Genomic DNA, 15,817 nt, shown 5'->3' on the forward strand with positions numbered 1-15,817 from the left:
CAAACAAAACAACTATACCAAAATATTCTCAATTTTATTGGTTTGAGTTTCATGTCAAACCATGATGGTTTTTGGTACTTTGACGGTATTGTGGAAGAAAAACAGGTTAAGAAGTGATGTCTCCTTTAAGTCCCAGTTGTTTTTCTTGGTAAGTATTTTGCACTAGAATATGTGCTTTTGAAGACAGGGTGATGTCTCTTTCTTTCACTGCTGTATATCCAACACATAGCACCGTGCTTAACACATGGTCACTAATAAGTACTTGATAAATACGTGCTGAATGAGTATGAATGACAAATACAATCTGAACGTAAAGAAGAAGGCTATCCACTAACTTAAGAGGAGTCTGGAGACACTGGATTGGAAAGGTTTCAAGCTTGAATGTCTACAGTGCAGTCTGAGGAGGCACTATATGACACTAACATTCTGGGTGCTATTTTTTGCTTTGAGTGCTGGAAGCAGTAAATGTCTCCTGTTAGGCCCAATACCAAAGTGAAAAAGGGCTGTTGGAAAGAGAAGGAGTAGTGCAAGTGTCTTATCCTATGGTCTGTGAACCCCCGAAAGCCATGGAAGTGCTTTAGGGGACCACAAACTGTGCACCATCTTCCTCAAGCACGTGCCTGGGGAAAATCTTTTGTCTCTCAGGGCAGCCAGCTCCTGATTTTGTCCCTTGAAAGTAGACTGATTACACCAAAAAATATTTCTTTTTGGTGAGCCCACCTTGGAAACCATTTAGGCCATTGATATCTTTAAGATGGTGCACAATTTCAATGCCAAGTACAACTTGAATTGGATGGGAAGTCTTGGTATTCTCTGCACAGATGGAGGACCCGAGAAGTTGGCACTTCCTCAGCCTCTGCTGCTTCACTAAGGAAAGATGCTCCACATGTCAGGCTTTTTACATGGGCCCGTGTTAGAGTCAACAGCCCTTCCAACAATCCCCGAAGAGGTCCTTCTACTGCTGTGAAAGTCTTCAACTTCCTCAGAGCCAAGAACTCAAATCATTGCCTTTTCAGTAAATCTTTGTCAAGATATAAGAGCACACCATGAGGTTCTTTCCTGCTAGAGAAGTGTGTTGGCAATCCAGAGAAGAAATTTAGGAGATATTTGGTTTGGTTACTCCTTTTAACTTTTTTTTTTTAAGAGAAAAGAAACCCCTTCTTAGAACAAATTGGATGTGAGAAGTTCATTCCAGGACTAGCTTTATAACGGCTCATATCTTAGTTACATAAATGAGGCAAATCTTTTGATCAAAATGCTGAATTTACTATTAGAGATACTGCTGAAGAATGATGAGTTTTTTTGGTCGAGCTGCTATTCTGAATGAGGTTGCTGGAGTCAGACAGAAATCTGAATTTTCTAATATTGGAGGTGAGACTGATAAAGTCTGGAGAGTTTCTAGAGACAAAAATCTACAGACACTCTGCAAATGGCTTATGTCGTATGAAGGTCATTTTTTGTCCAGATGACTTTAGAATGGAAACAAATTGCTGACATAGATAGCCTTGATAATATGAAGTTAACAAAGATAAGCTCATTGACTTGAGGACAAAGGAAATGATGTAATATGAATTTTGGTATTTCTTGACACATGCCCCATGTGAGATATTGTGAGCTACAGGAGCTCTGACTCCATTTGCTATCAGACTTTGTGAATCAGAATTTTACCTCTTACTGCTATTAAATGAAACACTGACATTGATGCAATGTCAAATATGTTATTTCAGTTTCTTATTCCTGAAAAAGTGTACAACCTTCTCACAAGTGTGAGAAAGCCATAATTCCTTGTCAATGCTGTTTTGTTAACTATGTTTAGATCAATTTCCAATGCAATGAGATAAATAATAGCACATTTTTTTCTGTGTATGTGTTTATGAGTATTGTTTTTAAGTGGATGCTTATCAGTTGAATCAGATTCTCAGAGGGGTTTATGACTCGAAAGAAAGAAAGAGAGAGAGAGGAAGGAAGGAAGGAAAGGAAGGAAGGAAGAAAGAAAGGAAAGAAGGAAGAAAGAAAGAAAGAAAGAAAAATTTAAAATGAACAGTCAAGATGGGGAATGAACTGATCAGGCAGCTTGCCCCTGTTTAGTGGGGTTCCTCTGTACTCGTTTCATGGGAGTACTGAAACAAAAGTAGCTGTTATCACCTTTTCTCACTCCGCTTTGCTGAGTGATGCAGACCAGAGTTGGCTCTGTTCCTCACTTTGCAGGAGATAAAGCTGCACAGCAGATAACTCACGTGTCTGAGAGCATGGCTGAAAACGAAGGCAAGAAAACAGGAGTGGAAGAGGAAGGCTTGTCTGTTTTTACATTTCCTGATGCTATTAAATCTAGCTCAGTTCCTGATGCTATTAAATCTATCCTTGGATCTAAGGGTCAGGGGGCTTGGGAGGTAGACTAGAGTTTACTCTGAAGTTCTTCTTGGAGTAATTTTATTACTTTAGGAACAATATATAAATACACAAGAGTCGCTGCTTCAAAATGGCTAATTCCCAGCCTGACTAGGGACTTTCCATTTTGCTAATTAGTTCAGAATAGTGATGAGGTCTGGGGGTGTTTGAGAAGAGAAGGCTGGCTGATAACAGAGGATGAGTATCAGGTTGTAGAAGTATGAATGCAGGTACGGTGTGACAAGGTATTTCCAACTCTCTCTAGCTCTGAAGAGGTGATACTATTATAGAATAACGGGTGCAAACACTTTTAATGAAAGTGATACATCCCAGTGTGAGCTGTCATATAGTGTAGAGCTTTATGCCTTTTTTCCTTGCTGAGTTGCTGACATGAAAAGTATTCCTAATGCAATTAAAAGGTGTTCTTGAGCTCACCAAGGCAAAGGTCTGTTCTTCTGCATCTAAGGGATTGTAAGTCAACGATCTGTGAAAGTAGGTGTAGACTTGTTCTTAAATTTTTACATTCTGAAAATTTCCATTTCCTGTTTAACATCTCTAAGAGAATAACTGACCAGGGTGGTAGGGATTTTATGTGGTTGAAAGGCAGATATATAGTAACTTCTCCACTTACAAAAGTAGTGAAAATAGCCCCTATCTCTTCAGCCTTAATGGATGTCTACAAATGTACATGCAGACATCATTTCTAATCTGTGATGTGTGGGGCGTTCTTACATTCAACAGTGTAATTGCCATGGTGGTTTGGGTAGTGGGACAGCCCTGTCTTTAAAGTTGGCATGGACTGCATACTCTCTGGCACTGTTCCAAAAACCCCTTCTGACTTAGAACAGAGCAAGGTTTGGGGGAAGATGTATGCATTTGAATTAAGATCAGGGAGAGGGTGGCTAGCAGAAGGAAGTATATAACTATTGAGTTACTGGTGTGGTGTGCCGATGTTGAGGCAGGTTAGAAGGGTTTTGTTTATGGAACTTATCTGCAGGATGTGTTTTGTAATTATGTTACTTTTTTCCATAACATAATTACATTTGTAATTATGTTACAAATTTCCTTAAATTTGTGACATCATATTTGTTTTTTTATTGAAGTATAGTTGATGTACAGTATTATATAAATTACAGTTGCATGATATAGTGATTCCAAAATTTTAAAGCTTGTACTCCATTTATAGTTATTATAAAGTATTGGCTATATTCCCTGTGTCATACAATATATCCTTGTAGCTTATTTTATACATAATAGTTTGTATCTTTTAATCTCCTACCCCTATATTTCTCCTCCCCTCTTCCCTCTCCCCACTGATAATCACTGAGTCTGCTTCTTTTTTGTTATCTTCACCAGTTTATTGTATTTTTAAGATTCCACATATAAGTGATATCATACAATATTTGTCTTTCTCTGTCTGGCTTATTTCACTTAGCATAATGCCCTCCGAGTCCATCCATGTCACAAATGGCAAAATTTCATTCTTCTTTATGGCTGAGTAGTATTCCATTGTGTGTGTGTGTGTATACACCACATATGTATTTATACATATATATGTATATATGTATGTATGTGTGTATATATATATATATATATATATACACCACATCTTCTTTATCCATTCATCTGTTGATGGACACTTAGGTTGCTTCCATATCTTGGCAATTGTGAGTAATGCTTCTATGAACATTGGGGTGCATGTATCTTTTCAAATTAGTGTTTTTATTTTTTTCAGATATATACTCAGGAGTGGGATTCCTGGGTCATATGGTAATTCTATTTTTGGTTTTTTGAGAAACCTCCATACTGCTTTCCATAGTGGCTGCACCAATTTACATTCCCACCAACAGTGTCAGAGGGTTCCCTTTTCTCCACATCCTCGCCAACATTTGCTATTTGTGGTCTTTTTGATGATGGCTGTTCTGACAGGTTCGAGGTGATATCTCATTGTGGTTTTGATTTGCATTTCCCTGATAGTTAGCAATGTTGAGCATCTTTTCAGGTGCCTGTTTGCCATCTGCAGGTCCTCTTTGGAAAAATGTCTATTCAGGTCTTCTGCCCATTTTTTAATCAGTTTGTTTTTTGATGTTGAGTTGTATGAGTTGTTTATGTGTTTTGGATATTAACCCCTCATAAGTCATATCATTTGCAAATATTTTCTCCCATTCAGTAGGTGTATGACATCATATTTGGATATACCTGAAAACATGAGGTTTTAGAGCTAAGATGGGCTTTAAGCATAGACCTTCTCAAATGTCTTATGCCAGTTACCTCTTAATTTCTACTTGAAGCACCTAGAGACTAGCCTGTTTTAGGTTAGATGTTGGTGTTAGAACTTGGACTGAGTCAGATCTGACTTCCAGATGAGGACTGTTTTTCAATATACCACGTTGCTTCAAATTAAAGGAGAAAAAGAGAATACAAGGACAAATAGTTTTTTGTTACTTTTATTAATGCAGAATAGTAAAATAATAGTCTTCTTTTTATTCCTTTTTTGTGTAGCAAACATGCACGTATTGGTAAGTGGAGATATTTTTTAGTAAAAAATTTTTATTTTATTTTAGGTAAATAAAATAGGGATATTAATGCTCTTTGAAAGCTAAAGAAAACAGACAAAAATTTATTTACAAAAATTTCAAGCTCTTAACCTATCTTAGGTTGCACCAACATTGAATCTATTTTTTCCTGCTTCAATGTAGATAAAACAGTAGGTACTCAATATATATTTGTTTGATGAATGAATAAATTGAAACAAACATTCGTTTGCGAACTAGTAAATGCCAGGCCTGCTGAATATCATCTAACCCTCAAGATTCAACTCCTTTCCCACCTTTCTTCAAAAGTCTCTGAAATACTTTAATAAAAAGCCCTTTTCTTTTTACTGTATCTATGCAATAGACATTATTTGCTTATTTTTCATATCTAGCAATTTTTTTACAACTATTTACTTACATACATAAGCAACTGCTACTATTTTGCATGTTCCAGACTCCCCTAGGAAAGTCTTGCACTTATTAGCAAATTAATAATTTTTTGAAATAATAATAATTTTATCTACTTTAAGGTCAATTTACAGGTGTCAAGTATATTAGGACTAATTTAAATCTTTATTTTTAGGTAAATTGAGCTCCAAATATTTAGACAGAACCATACAAATTAATGAGAATTTTATATGATAAACCTAATACTTTATTGTTTACTGAAGACAGCATGTGATATAGAAACAGAAAACTAGGGGCCAAGACACAATAGTGAAAATGTGGGAAAAATCAGGAAGTATCAGACGACTGTTGACAATTATTTCTCACTTTCATATTAGTGTTTTAGCAGATCTTATTCTAGTTGGTTGAAAAGGTTCATGTTCAATAACATTAAACCATCTTGAAATACAAAGAAAAAAAAGGCCACACACTGTTTGGAGACGAGAAGATTTGGAGGAGGGAGTTAGCGTCTGTACTGGATTTTCAAATACTTGAAAATATTTCGTTTGGAAGTGGGTTTCCATTGGGTCCATGTGGCCTCACTGGGAACTACTTGATGGAAGTTTTAAGGGAGTAGAAATCTATTTTAATGAGGAAAACAGTTTAATAATTAGCAAATTAGATGTTGTTTTTTGGGGGATAAGTGAGCTCTTCACTTTGAATATATTTCGTCAGAAAGTCATTGACAATTTGTGGGGAGAGGATAGGTTAAGAACAGATTTGTATGTTGCGAAGGAGACTGAACTAGTAAATTCTAAATTTTAAAAATTCTAAGAAATTCTGACTCTCCTCTTGACATCTAATTGACCTTTGGTATGACTTCTTCCTGCCATTTTGAATAACAAATAAAAAAGATGATATGCAGTTTAGTACTGGTTAAGTGTTTCAAATACTACGTTATCCCACAAATACAATGGATCTTTGTATTTTCCTTTGTTATGTAATTGGTAGTACTTCTAGCATCTGCTTTTACAGGTCATAGATTAAGAAGAATCTATGAAAATACAGTGTTCATTTTTTAAAGGATCATGTCATTATAGTAGCATGCCTGGGAAAGTAGTTCCTGAGATGTCTAAAATTTATATTGGGTTGTAAAACTGAAGTATGGGCCAAGGGTTAACAACCTTGAATTTTGCCCTTAAAATTAGTCTCAGAAAATCTACTTCATTATAAATACATTACTACTGAGTAGTGTCCTTCTGATTGATATGCCCAGAGCTACCTTTTTCAGCAGTCTTTTAAGCACCAATCCTTCATTTTGGTTCTAAAAATGAAATGGGCTCCTCCTCCCTAGTTGGGACATCAATTTTTACCTGCCAGTATAGTTTGATGAGCTTGCTTATAGACTGTTCACTTCCTCCACAGAGCCAGAACATGTAGTCAGCAATCATGGCACTCCTAAGAACAAGGACAGATTTTTTAAAAAACAAATTTATAGGACAGAAGGAAAACTATAACAGGCAGTATATATAAATACTGAAGAAGAAGATTTTGTAATGTATAAATGTGACTAGACTAATATTAAGCAAAGCATAAGGCACAGTTTAGAATGTAGAAAGTAGGTCTTTTTTTTTGGTACCAAAACTAAAACTGTAAAAGAAGCAACACACCATTTGTCTTCTACATTGCTTTTCTGTTTGTACAGTATAAGAATATTTAAAGACTATGAGAGAATGCTTTGTTTTGGTTACCTCTTATTAAGCTTCAAAGCATTTATAGAGTAACATATATTTTATAGACTCTAGAACAGCTTCAAACCTCGCGTAGCATATATAGCTAACTATTATACTGGTACTAAAGCATATCTCAGACTTTACCTAAATTGAGGATTATTCACCTCTGATTAAAGTAGTCTCCTTAAAATTGAAAATAAAAAATTTTCCAATTCAACAAACACCCCCCTCCCCCGGCCTTTGTGTTTAATTGAATTAGTTTTGGAATCTAGTGTGTACGACCACTGCATTAGTCTTACTAAGCTGAGGGCATATTAAAAACTATTGTGCAATGGATATTAATTCATTGCTTAGCACCCTTTGGAAAAACAGTTTACTTTTATGGCTGTTTCTCTGCTAGGCCTTTCTTTTCTCCAGAGGTTCCAAATCCAATTAAATGTGACTGGAAGTAATTCCAAATTGTCACGTTGGCCAATTAGACATATAATAATCCTGTGTACCTAATCACTAGTACCAAAAGTTTATTTATTTAAGCAGACCTAGCACTGTGTACCCTGAATGTTTTTCTTATCTTTGCCTGCAAGATACGTGTTGTTTCCTGACATAATTGTAAATTGAATTAGAAATTTTCCTTCCGTAAATATATATGTTGTCTAAGGCAGAGCAGCTATAAACTTACTATGGTACTCTGCTGAAGAATTAGAATGTTTAGATTCTCGCTCAGGACAGACAAAAATTAGGACTCTAAAGGTTAACAATGGGAAAAAATACCACCATTTGAAGGATTACGCAGCTCAGCATTTCTCTTTTTACACATGTGGTATTGGAAAGAAGCTATCCATTGACATTTCAAAATAACTAGCAATAATTTAAGAATAACTTATCTTTCAGAAATCCTTTTATATTTTTCAAAGCCCTAGTTTAATGATAAGATAAAGCGAGCTAGGAGGTTTTCATATTGCATGAACATGTACAGGGTAGAAAACAAGTTATAAAAATCAGACTAGAGAGGGGCAAAGTAAATTTCAAATATTTGCATTTTGATTGAAACACTTGTAAAAATTTTCTTCCCTTGACAACCTAAAAAGGAAGTCTACTTGACATGTAGATGCCTGTCACCTAATAGAAATCTATTTTATAAATTGGATTTATAAGAAATCAAGGAAGAATGTAAAGTCTCACTGCCAAGGACAGCGCACACTGTATTCATACAAGTTGGGTCCTCTGACGTGATGACTTGATTCTGCACTCTGATTCCTCCTTCCCTCAGCATTTGGATATGTAAATATGGCTCAAGCAAACATTGCTTAATGAGGACCCCAGCTATTAGTTAAACCAGGGGTGAGCAACCTCTTTCTGTAAAGGGCCAGACAGTAAATATTTCAGGCTTTGTGGGCCATGACTACTCACCTTTGCCTTTCAGAAGCAGCTGTAGACAATAAGTTAAAAAATAAGGGCGATTGTGTTCTATTAAAACTTTATTTACTAAACATATGTGCTGGGTCAGATTTGGCATGGTTTGCCTAACTCTAAGATAAACAAAGTATTAGGTTGAGCAACAGGTGGCAGGCATTGATGTAATTGTCAGTCAATAGTCAGAGGCCAGCTTCTATACGTTCTGGTCACAGGCCTCCTTAAATATTTCAGGGACAACATACATATTGTACTAAAATTACTGAGCAGAGTTCAGGAAAGAAACTTTACAATTTTGAAACATGCAAAAACTGTTAAAGATAATCCTGGATCATAGACACAGTATCTTGAGTTAAGCAAAATCTGAATCGATTGTTTCTATTATATTAGTTATTGCCATCCTTGGATTGGAACAATTGTGAGAGATGAGGAGGTAGGTCACGACAGTGGGCTTCTAGGGCTTTCCTGCATTTGTAAAGCTTTTGGTGAGTTGGTTTTGAGTTCACCATTGTAAAGTTAGGAGTTTTAGCATTTTTATTAATGTTTTCCAAAAGTTGCTTTTTCTATTATAATGTGTTGTCAAACTGCTACTTTCTTTTTCTTTAAATTTTATTTATTTGCATGATTTTAAAAAAATTTTTATTTATTTATTGGCTGTGTTGGGTCTTCGTTGCAGCTTTCTCTAGTTGCGGGGAGCGAGGGCTACTCTTCTCGTTGCAGTGAGCGGGCTTCTCATTGCGGTGGCTTCTCTTGTTGCGGAGCATGGGCTCTAGGCGTGTGGGCTTCAGCAGCTGTAGCTTGCAGGCTCTAGAGCGCAGGCTCAGTAGTTGGGGCACACGGGCTTAGTTGCTCCGCGGCATGTGGGATCTTCCTGGACCAGGGATTGAACTTGTGTCCCCTGCATTGGCAGATGGGTTCTTAATCACTGCGCCATCAGGGAAGTCCACCAAACTGCTACTTTCTGAAGTATGATTTTATGCCACCTGGGGGCTCAAGTCTTTTTCCCAAGGAACACATCTCCAAATTTATATTGAAATAAGTGAGGAATTAAGATTCATTGAAATTTGCTACCTGCCCTCAGTGAAGCACAATTATTATAATCATGAAAAGATACCTGTGTTAAATAACAAAATATGGTTTCATAGAGCTGCATGTCTGCTGGGATATTTTTCATAAGTATAGTGTATTTCTTCCAGTACCTGGCACAGAGCTGTGTTCATATTAGGAACACAATTTAGGTTGTAGTTGCTCCAACCCCATTTTATTCCCAGTGGAAATGGCAGTTATACTTTTACCACCCACCTTCCTTTGTCTGGTTCCCTACCATGGTTCTGTCCTACAGCTTAGCATTTATGTATCAGTGTTAAAATTAGTGGAAGAACAGGAAAAGGGCATGGAAATAACATTACGTATACCATGCAATATCTGTGAGGCAAGAGTAGCGGTTTTTCATCATGCTGAGTTTTGAAAGGGCAAAGATAATTAATTAACCCAGAGTATCTACAAGGAGTCAAGTACCTGTGGGATCCTGGTTTTGGCTAACTCACCTCATGAGTCAAAAGGAAACAGTAACCCATCACTCTTCTTACTTTTCTTCAGGTATCTTTGTTTACCTTTAGACCAATATCCTAGATGCTAGTCAGTGTGATTCACTGTTGCTTCTGAATGTCCTCCTGTCATCATCTTTATTCTATTCAACTTATTTTCATTAATCTACTGAATGTTGTAGCTGCACTGGAATGGTAAGATCACATTAGCCAACGCTTTTTTTAAACATCTTTATTGGAGAAAAATTGCTTTACAATGGTGTGTTAGTTTCTGCTGTACAACAAAGTGAATCAGCTATACATTTACATATATCCCCATATCCCCTCCCTCTTGAGCCTCCCTCCCACTCTCCCTATCCCACCCCTCTAGGTGGTCACAGAGCACGGAGCTGATCTCCCTGTGCTATGCGGCTGCTTCCCACTAGCTATCTATTTTACATTTGGTAGTGTATATATGTGCATGCCACTCTCTCACTTCGTCCCAGCTTCCCCTTCCCCCTCCCCGTGTCCTCAAGTCCATTCCCTATGTCTGCATCTTTATTCCTGTCCTGCCCCTAGGTTCTTCAGAACCAATTTTTTTTCTTTAGATTCCATATACATGTGTGAGCATATGGTATTTGTTTTTCTCTTTCTGACTTACTTCACTCTGTATGACAGACTCTAGTAGTTTAATATCTGTGGGTTTTGAGATTTACTAAGTGCTGAGTGAGTACCATGATAAGCCCTTTACATGCAGAATGTGAATCCAGCCCACCCACAGTTCTGCACCAGATCGCATCCTGTCTTGCCCACCCATGGAAACTGCTCCAGCAATTCTCTCTTTCTCTCTTTCCCTCTTGCTCTGTCTTCAAATTTCTCCTTTTTTTCCTGGGGCTTTTCTACTAACACACAAAAATGCTGTTCTTTCTACCACCTTAAAACAAAACAAGATAGCCCCCAAACCTCTCTTGATTCACTTCCCTTCCAGTTAACTTAATTCTTTCTCTTAAAGAAAACCCAATCAAACAAAAGAACAAAAACTCCTCTCAAAAAAACTTACTCCAACAAGGCTCTTATGCCTCCCACTTCACTGAAACTGCTCTTGTCAATGCTACTAATGGTCTCCACACTCCTAAACAGTGGCTCAATTCTCAGTCTTCATTTTACACATACTCTCAGGTGTAACTGATGCGATTGTTCTCTCTTCCAGTACCTACTTCCCACTCTGCTCTTTATGATTTCCCTCCAGTCTTACTGGTTGCTCTTTTCAGTCTCCTTTGCTGTTGTCTCCTTTTCTCTCTGGACTCCTAAACTTGGAGCTCCCCAGGGCCCAATGCTTGGACCCATTCTCTTTCTTTCTGTACTTAATCACTTGGTGATCTCACCAGTTTCATGGTTTTAGACACCACCCATTGGTTGACAACTCACACATTTATACCCTGAGTTTAATCCTCTTCTTGGATCTGCAGACTCTTACAAAAGCTGCTTTTCAACATCTCTACTTGGATACGTAATAGGTATTTCCATACCTGAGACCCTGATCTTCCTTTTTTCCTCTTCCCCAAGCTCTAGTAGTCTTCTCCATCTATCCAGTTTCTCAGGCAAAAAATTTTGGAGTCATCATTGATTCCCCTCGTTCTCTCACATTTCCCATCCAATCCAAGACAAAATTCTGGTCAGGTTATCTTTGACCTATTTCAGAATCCTGCCTCTTCTCACCACCTCCAGCATTACCATCTGGTCCATCATGTCTTACCGGGATTACTGCAACAGACTCCAAACTGGACTCCCTGCTTCTCCCTCCGTCTATTCTCAACGCAGCAGACAGAACAATCCCATTAAAATTAGTGCACCAGAGTAGGTCACTGCTGTGCTTAAAACTGCAAAGGCTTCTCTCTCACTCAGAGTGAAAACCAGTCTTTAAAACGGCAGTTGAGCCTCATGCCATCTGGTCACATATTACTTCTCTGATCTTATTTCCTACTTGCTCCAAACTGTCCACCTGCTTTCCTCAAAAAGAATAGGTACTCTATTGCCTCTGGGATTTTGCACCTGACAGTCCCTGTCTAGAATGTTCTTTCCCTAGACACCCCCTGACTCTCTTGCTCACCTCCTTCAGGTCTTTATCAGGTGTTATTTTCTCAGTAAGGATTACCCTGACACACTCCAATACCATCCATACCATTGTTTGTTTTTGCTTTTTCCACAGTATTTATCTCCATTCCACATCGTGTTTATTTTATTATTTTTCATCTTGGTGGTGTTTATTGTTGTCTTCCTCTACTGTGGGGGTCAGCAAGCCATGGCCTGTGGGCCAAACCTAGTCTGCCACTTGGGTTTGCTAATTAAGTTTTAATGCAACATAGCAATGCTCATGCACTTGTGCGTTGCTTACATTTTGCCTGTGGCCGCTTTGGTGCTACAGTAGTAGAGTTGAATAATTGTGACAGAGACCTTATGGCCCACAAAGCCTAAAATATTTACCATCTGGCTCTTTACTGGAATGGAAGCTCCCAGAGGGCAGAGGTTTTTGTCTGTTTGATTCACTGCTCTCTCTGCAGTGCCTAGGATAGTGCCTGGCACTATTAGTGTGGCACTGCATAGTGTAGTCGTCACTCAGTAAATATTTGTTGATTAAGTGATGAAGCCTTATTTAATTTATTTACATTTAATTCTCATTACAAAAATCCTGAGGCCTACAGAGTTACAGAGTTTACTAGGATTGTAACACAAGCAGTCTGGCCCTAGGTCTACCTCACTGTCTGTATTTAACAGAAAGCTTTTATACTAGAGGTGACATGGGAATGGAGGGATAGACTGGGCTTTGTCAATTTAATTTGTCCAATGTAAAATCCAATGCAACACTCAGCTCAGGGATCAAACCCGTGTCCCCTGTATTGGCAGGCGGATTCTTAACCACTGCGCCACCAGGGAAGCCCTAAAATTATTTTTAACATGATGTCTGTAGAAATGTGTCAACAATTATTGTTTTTCTGCAAGCAAATCTACCATTCTTTTGATACTGTATTTGAATTCATTTAAAAGTTTTTTTCTGAAGTCTCATTTACTTAATACATCTGTTAAATATAAAAGGGTCAGAATCTGGCTTTCAAATATATATGCATCTAAAATAAAAGATTTTTATGTCATGAACTCAGCTTATTGTGAATCAAATACGATTTCTATCAAATAGCAAATACACAATAAAAGAATTTGACATGTTATTATTTATACGATAAGTATCAGTGTTGTTTTCCAAATTAATACTGAAAAAGGGTCACTGTGTACAATATAAAGATATTCATGCCAGGTGACTTTACACATTGAATATTTCTAAACAGACTGTGCAATTCTAAAAGTATGAGAATTATTGACATTTCTCAAGGCCTATGTTCAGATTCAAAATTTATAGCATTTCTACTCAGTGTGGCCACATGGTGGTGTAAAACAGTAAGATATGGATAAACAAAAGAAAATCATAGCACACCCTCAGCTGCGTGGTCTCATTGGGCCGACTGGCTAGGACCTTGAAAAGTCATTCGGTTCAGCACCTTGCCTTTGGGCAGGATCACACTTAAATCTTTCAAATGAGACTGATGAAGAGAATCTATTCTGTTTTAAGGACCTTCATGGAAGGATATTACTCTGCTTTCCTCACTGATTCCAGAGTTTCACAGCCATAAACAGCGTCTTCTGCAGTTTTAGTCTGCAGGCTTCAGCTTTCGATCCAGTGATACTTGCAACCCCAAGTAGACTTTATCCTCTGAATAGCAGTTCTACATATCCTCACAATAATTTATTAATCTCCTCTTCCCTAGGTTAGTTAACTCCAATTGCTTTAATCTTTCTCTGTGGGTCCTCTTTGCTTGACATTAGTCAGTTTCATGGTTGTCTTTTCAACTTGTTTCAAATTCCTCCTCCTTTTCTTTCTTCTACAACCAGAAATTGACCTCTCTCAGGAGTCCAAGGACAATCTTATGGAGTTTGTATGCAGCTATTTCATTTATGTAACTGGTATGGGTACTTCTTAGAAATGTATCTATTGGATAGTTTTGGGTTTTTTTTGTTTTTGCGGTACGCAGGCCTCTCACTGCTGTGGCCTCTCCCGTTGCGGAGCACAGGCTCCGGACGCGCAGGCTCAGCGGCCATGGCTCACGGGCCCAGCCGCTCCGCGGCATGTGGGATCTTCCCGGACCGGGGCACGAACCCGTGTCCCCTGCATGGGCAGGCGGACTCTCAACCACTGCGCCACCAGGGGAGCCCTACTGGATAGTTTTAACTACAGAATTCTTCTTTATTTTCAACATATTTAACATGTTGTTTCCTTCTTTTTGTACTTCAAAAAGCTCAAGAGTGTATGTATATACATGCCATTACTTTCACATAAATTAACATTGATGCAAAGTGCATATTCCTTTTGAATACAAATACACACTAGTATTAAAAAGATTATATTCTGTTTGGGAGGAGAGCCAAACTAGCAGATTCACTCAAGCAACCACACACACACACACACACACACACACACACACACACACACACACACACACGATGCATCTTTTTGCAGGCTCATATATTTTCCATGCAGCAGTCAGCCACAATGATCTTTAAAAAATGTAATTGTAAATTACCTCAATAAAACCCAAGCTCCTATGGTGGCCTCCCACTCTTGTAATAGGCTGTTCTTGTTTTCCTCTTCAACACATTTTCCATCATCCTCCAGTCAAGTGTGGCTTACTCAGTTGCTCAAAGCAAATACAAAGTTTCCTACCTTGAGACGTTTGTGCATGTGGTTCCTCCTGCCTGGATTCTGTTTCCTCAGTTATTCATCTGGCTGCTGCTTCTCAAGAGTTAGGCCTTTAGGCTTTAGCTTAAACATCGATAACCTCTTCAGGGGGGCCTACTCTGACCATTTTATCTAAACAAGTTCTGCCCTACCTCAGCCAGAACCTTATCCTTTTCCTGCATAAGTCTCACATTGTGTAACTTACTTGTTGGTTTACTTGTTTATTACCCTCTTTCCCTAGACCTGTATTACCTGATATGGTAGCCACTAAGCCATATGTGGCTATTTATATCTAAATGAGTTAAAATTAAAATTTAAAATTCAGTGTCTCAGGTACACAGGCACATTTCAAGTGCTCAATAACCACATGTGGCTAGTGGCTGCTATGTTGAATGACACAGAACATCTCCATCAGCACTGGAAGCAGCTCTAGACTAAACCACAGGGAACTACCATTCTAGTGCCTCTTACAGTACCTGGTAAATAGTAGGTGCTTGTGGGGTTAATTTTAAGTATCAACTTGACTGGGCTACGGTGTGCCCAGATATTTGATTAAATATTATTCTAGGCGCTTCTGTGAGGGTGTTTGGGGGTGAGATTAATATTTAAATCTGTAGACTGAGTAAAGCAGATTGCTCTCCCCAGAGTGGTGGTGGTTCATCTGACTTGTGGAAGGCCTGAATAGAACAAAAAAGGCTGAGTAAAGGAGAATTCACTTTCTGATTGTCTTCAAGCTGAGACAGGTCTTCTCCTGCCTTTGGACTCACACTTGGATTGGAATGTACATCATCGGCTCTCTGGGTTCTTAGGCCTTTAAACTCAGACTACAACTGTAGCCCTGGCTCTCCTGAGTCTTCAGCTTGCCAGCTACAGATCATAGGACTCCTCAGCCCCCATAAATGCATAAGCCAATTCTCTGTATATTTATCTCCTATTGGTTCTGTGTCGCTGGAGAACCTGACGAATACAGTGCTCAGTAATTTATATCTGCTTTTGTTTGTGCTTTGCCCTGGTCATCCTCTCGCCCACTCCACTACCCCTAAGTCATGC

General features: G+C 38.3%; 1 protein-coding gene across 1 annotated transcript in view; it reads right to left on the reverse strand.

The window, feature by feature from the left end:
- The window catches only part of SPATA16 (spermatogenesis associated 16), a 220,648-nt gene that overhangs the window by 81,798 nt on the left and 123,033 nt on the right, over positions 1 to 15,817 (reverse strand). Inside the window, exon 4 of the mRNA XM_060149017.1 lies at positions 6,683 to 6,767. Coding sequence (XP_060005000.1) covers positions 6,683 to 6,767 — 85 coding nt within the window. The remainder of the gene's footprint in view (positions 1 to 6,682; positions 6,768 to 15,817) is intronic.

The sequence above is a fragment of the Lagenorhynchus albirostris genome, chromosome 5, assembly GCF_949774975.1.
Source record: "Lagenorhynchus albirostris chromosome 5, mLagAlb1.1, whole genome shotgun sequence".
NCBI classification, from domain to species: Eukaryota; Metazoa; Chordata; class Mammalia; order Artiodactyla; family Delphinidae; genus Lagenorhynchus; species Lagenorhynchus albirostris.